This window comes from Mirounga angustirostris, unplaced genomic scaffold (assembly GCF_029215605.1).
Source record: "Mirounga angustirostris isolate CCGP_5_RB_7025 unplaced genomic scaffold, mMirAng1.0.hap1 SCAF_5, whole genome shotgun sequence".
Lineage (NCBI taxonomy): Eukaryota > Metazoa > Chordata > Mammalia > Carnivora > Phocidae > Mirounga > Mirounga angustirostris.
Window position 1 is genome coordinate 179,409,772 of NW_026991713.1, and position 7,500 is coordinate 179,417,271.

Sequence of the window (7,500 nt, forward strand, 5' to 3'; positions counted from 1 at the left end):
AATGACACTTTAAATACAGTTTAATGGGGGTGGGAGTGGAGAAGAGGGGAGGGCTGACTGCGGGCGGAGGCCATGTCGGACTGGCTGGAGACAAAGGGTCGGGGGGCCTCGCGGGCCGCACCGGCGCCCGCCGGGCTCTGTGCAGAGCGGGCGCAGGACCCCAGCAGCCGGAGCCGGGAGGGGCCCGCGGGCCGCGGCGGAGCCCCGGCGACCTGCTTGCAAGCCCTGCGCCACCTCCCTGCCGACTCCCGGCTTCCACTGGGGCGGCCGGTCCCCGAGTTGGGCCGCCAGCGCCGCTGTCTCCTTCCTGCGGATCCCGCCCCTCTCTCCCTCTCCTCCTTCCCCCTCTCACTTTTCTTTTGATCTAATTATTTTTCCTATAAGCTCGGTCTCCTAGAGAGCAAATATCAGAGTCACTGAGCGAAAATTATGTAAATATTATTAAAGGGACTCGGGCTCCGAAATTCATTTGCGCCCGCGCAAGGAAGAAAGCTGTCCTTCTGATTATTTTCAATTTATTTGCAAATAAAGGCCTGATGACCAGGAGGGATCAGGGATATTTAACGAGGCTGTAAACATAATTCCACTGCGCTCAGCCTCGCTGGAATTAATGGTTTTAATAATTGGGATCCCAATTTCTTGGGGAATTGGTGGCTTTTGCGGCACCGAGGACTCAGGGCCCAGGAAAATGAGGAGGGTGGGTTGGGATTTTGGGGGGGGAGGTGGAGGATTGGTGGTGGTTCACTTCGGGGTGGGGCGGCTGCGGGCAGGGGAGGGGGCCAGGGGCTGGCTGCAGGCTCCAGCCAAGTTTGCTAATATTTCTTCGCTGCAGATGTCCTGAAGCCCCCGAAGGGTCCCCCGGGGACCCGGACCCTATTAGAACAAATGTGCACTGCTTTTGTAAAGAGGCGCGTTGGCGGCGCCTGTCCTATTACAGACGACACATGATCAATAGGCTGATAACGCAGCAACATCAATATAAGCGACAGAACAATGAGGGATATCATTGGGCATCTATCTTAATATAGCCGGCTACAAGAGCGCTGACAAAGAGTGCAGCTCATGAAAATTCCGCCCCACGATTCCCCGTCTCCGCTCCAATATGCGCACGCACTCCCCCAGCTGCCGGCGCTATTATTCTCCAATTTCAATTTGACACCCCAGCCTTTCATGCTAATTCTATTATTGTAGGAAGTTTATGTGATTTCATATCACTAGAAATCGGTAATGTATAATAACCCTTTGGGCAAGAAACCCAGTCCCCGCAGCAGCCACCGGAAAATAATTACTTTCATATCAAAACTCTGCAGGAGCCCAGCGGCCCGGCCCTTGCAGCCCCCGGCTCCGTCACCCCGCGCCGCGCGCCCCGGCGTGTGCCAGCACGCGGGGGTGCGCGCGGGGGCGCGCGTGTGTGTGGCGCCGGGTGGGAGGGGGAGCGCGAGGGAGGGCAGGAGAGGGGGAGCTGCGGATGCATAAATTTGTTCAATCAGAAAACACAAACACACTCGCACACAAAAGGAGGCATTAAGCGCGGACCTCGGGGGAGGTGAGGAGCCTCGTCCCTGCCCCGCCCGCGGGGAGAGGAGTGTAATACGAAGGGGAGGAGGGGCCATACTGGGCGCTCGGAAATTTGAAAAAGATGGACCTGAGAGCTTGCGTTTGACCAGCTTTATTTATCAAAAATGGTACATATATAAATATTCTTAGACATTTTTGCATTTTACAAGGCTGAGGATTCTTGTTGTGGGTTTTTGTGGGGGAAATGGGGTTTTTGTTTTTTGCTCCCCCGAGAGGAGGAGGGTCTCACCCCAAGTCCTGCGGTTGCTGCCTAGGTCCGAATTGATACAGCGGTTTTCTTAAAAAAAAATAATAATAATAATAAAAGGAAGAAAGCAGAAGAAAAAGGAGAAAGCAGTGTTTCTAAGCCGATCACCTGATTTCGTTGTGTGAGTCGAGCCTGAGCGAGCGGGCGCGGGCCGGCTGAGCGCCTCTCTCGGCCCCGCCGCCCCTCAGTCCATGTCCACCTCCTCGCCGTCCGGCGCGCTGGGTCCGGGCTCGGCGCCTGGCTCTGGGGCCCCGCACAAAGCCGGCTCCCCGGCGGGGCTGGGAGCCCGCGGGCCCGGCCCGGGCGACGGCGCGAGAGGGGGCGGCAGTGCGGCCGCTGGGCAGGCGGCCCCCGAATCCGCGCAATCCCCGCCGCCGCCCTCGGCCGCAGCCAGGGCCGCGTCCCGGAAGGGCGCCGGGGTCGGGGCCCCCGGGGAGGCGACGGCGTCGGGGCTGCGGCGCGCGAAGGCCGAGTCCGGAGCACCGCCGGGCCCCGGGAAGGCCCCGAAGCTGGCCTGAGCGGGCGGCGCGGGCGGCGCGGCGGGTGCGGGCGGCGCGTCCTTCGGCGCGGGCTCCGGACCCGCTGCACCCTTGAGCGCGGCCTGCGGCACCAGGAAGCCGAGCGGCTGCGTGATGGGGTAGAGCAGGAAGTGGCCCTTGCCAATGAGGGTCCGCGGCGTGCACGACAGCCCCGGCGCGAAGTCCAGCCCGGCGGCCGCGGCCGCGGCGGCGGCGGCCGCGGCGTTGGCGGGGGCGGCTTTCCGGCGCGGCGGCGAGTCGGACAGCAGGCTCTCCACGCTGAACGGGCTGGCCTTCGGCAGGCCGGCGGCGCCACGTTCCACCGCCGCCCCGGGCGCACACGGGGCCGCATCCTTGTCCGCGGGGCGGCCTAGCCGCAGCTGCGGGCCGGCGCCGCTTCTTTGGCTCGGGTAAAAGGCGGGGTCGCAGGTGCCGGGAGCGGGCGGTTCGCCCGGCGGTGCGGGCGCGGAACCGGCGGCGCCGGCGGCGTGCGCGCTAGGGCCCTTGGACGCGGCGGCCGGCGGCGGCGGCTCGGGCGGCTCCGGGGAGAGGCCGCCGCCGCCGCTGTCGCTGTCGGAGCTGGGTGCGCTGTGCAGGGACAAGCCGCCGGGCGAGTGCAGGTGGCGGCTCTGGCTCTTCAGCAGCTTCTTCTCATGCTTGCGCTTCTTTTTCTCCATCTTCTCCAGTTCTTTGCGCGCGATCTCCTCTGGGTCCATTGGCTCGCCACTGCACGTGGTCGGGTGTGAGTTGTGAGCCGGCCGCCCCGGGCCCTTCTTCGTGTTCTCCTTCTTCCTCCACTTGGCCCGGCGGTTTTGGAACCAGACCTAGAGCAGCCGGATAGGGGAAAGGAAGGCACAATCAGGCGGCGGGCTTGCCGCTGGGGCTTCGGGCGTCCCCACTCCCCCCAGACAGGCCTGTACAACCTTGGCTCCGGCCAGGGGGCGGGAGCCAAGGCACGCGGCCCGGCCGGCCCTGAGCTGGGTTTCGGCACTCAAGCTGCAGGTTCCAAAGAGCATCTTTTCCACCCAGAAAGAGGTAGATGGGGGCCTCTCGGCCAGCTTCCCACTCTGGCTTCTCACCTCGGGGAACTGGGAGCTGCCCCTTCGTTGGGCACTGCAGGTCTGGCCCCTGAGGGCGTCTGGTTCCTGGTCGGGAGGCAGGCTGGGAGCAGGGCCCCTCCTCGCCCCTCTTGGCTTCTCACAGCTTCTGTTCTAAGCGGCCTGCCTGGCCTGGTGCTGGCCGTCTGGCCTGAGGACCACCAGTGGCTGGGCTCAGCTGCCCTCCACACCTGTCTTCGGCCCCCTGGAGACTGAGTCAAAGGCCAGATTTGGGGGTGTCCCGTGAAGGGAAATCTGAGTGCTGCTTCTTCTAGAAGGTCCTGGGAAGCCAAACTTAGGGGGAGGGTTTCCAGCAGCCTGCCCCCCAACACATTCACACACGTCCTTCTTTCTGGGGACTCCAGGCCAACACACCAACACAGCCCCTGAAACCAGTTGTGCTTGGCCTAGGCCAGGGAGCAAGGCAGACAGGAAAGCAAGAGGCCAGTTGCCAGGCGGTGCAGAGGAGGCCTGGGCCCATCCAGCCTCTTGTACCCTCCCTGCAGCCCTTGACCTGGGGAACAGCAGCCCTAGACACTGGCTCCCCACCACACACACAGTCAAATCCCTGCTGAGCCTCAGGCACACCACCCTCCCCAAGAGATTGCAATAATTCGAATTCTTTGTTGTGACCACGGAGAGACCCCCGCACAATAGCAGGCCCGGCCCAGTCCCAGGGAGCCTTGCTGGTGCCAAGGTGCGTGTTTTAAGCTGTAACCTCACCAAGGCTGCAACTGCTTCTTTCCTTCCTTCCTTCCTTCCTTCCAATACTTCTTTTTTTTTGGTGCAAATTCCATGCTCACTTGTCACCAAGAAATGCTCATTATTGTACAGGGGAGAAACGAAGAGGTCTTTGCTTAAGACACTTACACAAATTAGACGAAAGGATTTACAAACAGAAGAGGTCATGAGGGGCAGTGCAAGCACAGGTCGAGAACACCTTTTTAGACAAAGCTATTGGTGCTAAACAGGCGTCTTGCCGTCCTCTGCCTCGAAGCCCTGCACTCACAGCTGCAGCCGCACACCCCACTCACCACCACACCGACCCCAGAAAAGATTTCTATATTTCGGGGAAACATCTGATTATGCACAATTCATCTTGAATTTTTAATCCACCACATAGACGCTGTATTTTTAAAAAGAATAACGCGGGCAGTCTCCGAATGAAATCGAAGTATGGGGGGGGGGGGAGATAAAACTGAGAGTAGTAAAGGTCCAGACCCCCCCACATGTGTCAACTGTGTAAGTTTCCGCCTCCCCTTCCTCAGCTAACCTCCTGCAAAGCGAAGAATAAATACAGGTCTCCACCTGAATATTTTAGAGGCGAGAGATAAGCAAACAAACGGGTTTGCTCCAGGCCGGTGCCCGGACACCCCGGGCGAGGGCCAGGAGGCGCGGGGTCTACCTGCTCCGGGTTTCTTCCAGATCCTAGCCCGGCTGGCTCCCCCCCCCCCCCCTCACCGCCGCTTCTCCCGCCCAGCCCTCGGAGACCTCATTTCGCGCCCATTTCGTCGCCGGACCCCCACCACGCAGCACCCGGTTCGGACGCAGCTGCTCTTCTGGCTACTTTGGGCCGTCGTCGGCCCCTCCCAAGCCGCCTGGGGCTTTCTCCCCGCGAGGCTCTGAGCCCCGGATCCGCAGCACCACCTCCGGGCAGGCGAGAGCTGGGGAGGCTCGGAAGCGGGGCCGCGGTCCCCCACCTAGAACAAAGGCGAGGCCGGCGCCGGGCAGGCCTAGTGGCAGGATGCTGGTTCCCGGGAGGGACGGCGGGTCTTTACCTGCACGCGGGATTCGACCAGATCCAGGCGCAGCGCCAGCGCCTCGCGCATGAACACGTCGGGATAGTGGCTCTCGTTGAACGCCTTCTCCAGCTCTTCCAGCTGCCAGCCCGTGAAGTTGGTGCGGGTGCGCCGCCGCTTGCAGCCCGGGCTCTCCTTGTCGGGGTCCCCCGAGTCTGCGGGCACGCACAGGACGCCGCACGGCTCAGCCAGGGCCCAGGCCACATCCACCCCCTCCGTACCTGTCGGCCGCCCGGGCCTGGGGGCCCTGCGCCGGGGTGGCGGACCGAGAGCGCCCTGAGCCCCGGCAGACGGCGCCCGCTCTACAGCCGCCCGCGACCCAACTCCCGCGCCCGACAAGGGTGCCCTGCTCGCCCCCCGTGCCCTCCCCGCCCGTCGCACCTACCTGACAGCTTGAAGGGCTGGCTGTCGCCTCCCACCCCGCAGGCGGCCGGCAGCAGCGGCGTGGGGTTGACCACCGAGGCGGCGGCGGCGGCGCATGAGCCGCTGAGCAGGCCGTCGATGGAGAAGGGCACCGAGGCGGCCGCGGCGGCGGCGGCGGCCGACTGCAGCTGGTGGCCGGCCAGCTCGTACACGTGGTGGTGGCCCAGCGGGTAGGGGAAGCCCACCACGCCGCCCAGCGAGCCCCCGAACTGGGCATGCGGGTGCTCCAGGAGGCGGCCGTCCATCATCTCGCGCGGGGGGCCGGCGGGGCCGGCGGCGGGGCGCGGGGGCGCGGGCCGGGGCCGGGGCGGGCCAGCGGCGGGAGGCGCGGACGGCGGCGGCGGCGGAGACAGGGACCCGGAGCCCTACACATGCTTCGCCCGCACTCCGGCGCTTTACTTTATCAACATCAAGCTCCCGATAATTAGCCGCGGCCCGGGGAATTTGGGACCAATAAGAAGCGCTAATCGGCTCTGACGTCAGAGGCGTGCTGGGTGCAAGGAAACGTTTTCCATATCGATTGCTAATTATACCTGACATGCACCTCAATAAACAGTATCAGGAACTGTCACAACAAGGGGGGGGGAGCAGAGAGGGAGGGGCGCGGCCCGGCGCTGGGCAGGCGCGGGCTCGGGGAGCGGTCCAGGCAGGGGTCCCCGGCGAGCCCCCCACTCCAATCCCCGCTGGCCGGAGCCCGCGCCTCCCCCGGCTCCCCGCCCCTCTGCAAATCACTAATAGATTTCCCTTTAAAACATTCACCGGCGTGTTGTGGGGATTTTTCACCAGAAATGCTGTACTCTCTGAACCTTTAAAGTGATGTTGCTCCAATTACAGAGAGACATTGAGCGGCAAATAGACTGATCCAATAATAGGAGATTCATCATCCGCTCTTTCCGAAACTGTCACATTGAATTTAAAACTACAAGGGCTTCTCATCTCCTCTCGGGCTGCAGGCGGCGGGGGAGAGGAGGAAGGAAAGGGAGGAGGAAGAGGAAGGAGTGGAGGGAGCAGGGGGAGGAGGTGACTCCAAAAGAGAATGACTTCTACAGAATGTAGCGCCCTGTCAATAAAAAGGCATAATTAATGCCTTTTTTGACTGGCCACCGCCAGGCTATAGAAACAGAGGTGGGGGGGCGGCTGTGGAGACACCCTGACCCCCCCCCCATCCCCTACTCGGTAAAACCAAGGCACAAGGCTGGGGAGGAGGGGTGGGAGGAAGGGAAAAGTAACTTTGGGGTGGCAACCAATCAGGCCCCCTACACAGGAATAAAAAAATAAATACATCTCCCTTTGACACGGCCTCTGAAGAATAGGGCCCAGGTACTCAACCCATTAATTATAATTAAATTATGTTCTCAGAGAAGTGTCTGTCACTCCCTTTTCCACTATAAAATATTGATAGACTCAAAGCTAAATCATTAAGGGACATATTCTTAAATAAGCAGCAAATTAGGACTGTGGGCAGGAGGGAAAGCAATCACTATATCCATATATATTCATATATATTATGTATATATGTAAAATTATAAAATCTTTTGTAAAAAGTTTGTCCACGAAGAGGGTGCCTTTTGCTGTGGCCCCAGGCCCATGGACCTCATCCCTGTGGTCCCTGCGGTCCCGGGGGCTGGAGCTGGAATCCGGGAAGAAGGAGCTCCTGGGCCTCAGACCCGGCCAGTGCTGGGTATCCCGCCAGACCCGGTGGCCGGACCTCCGGCAGCCTCTCACTCCAGGACAAGGTGACAGACAAGTTGGCCTTTGGTGTTAAGTGGCTTCAACCAGCCTTCCAAGCCTCAAACCCGGAGCGAAGGCAAGGGTAGGACAGCCCCGGCCGTGTGCCC

At 61.6% G+C, this 7,500-nt stretch overlaps 1 protein-coding gene across 1 annotated transcript in view; it reads right to left on the reverse strand.

The window, feature by feature from the left end:
* Positions 1-1,661: 1,661 nt before the first annotated feature.
* The window catches only part of UNCX (UNC homeobox), a 14,404-nt gene continuing 8,565 nt past the window's right edge, over positions 1,662-7,500 (reverse strand). The window contains exons 1-3 of the mRNA XM_045875934.2: positions 5,625-7,500; positions 5,219-5,394; positions 1,662-3,167 (exon numbers count right to left, since the gene is read on the reverse strand). The exon at positions 5,625-7,500 is cut by the window's right edge and continues 8,565 nt beyond it. Of these exons, the coding sequence (XP_045731890.1) occupies positions 2,010-3,167; positions 5,219-5,394; positions 5,625-5,910 (1,620 nt within the window). The 5' untranslated portion in view covers positions 5,911-7,500 and the 3' untranslated portion in view covers positions 1,662-2,009. The remainder of the gene's footprint in view (positions 3,168-5,218; positions 5,395-5,624) is intronic.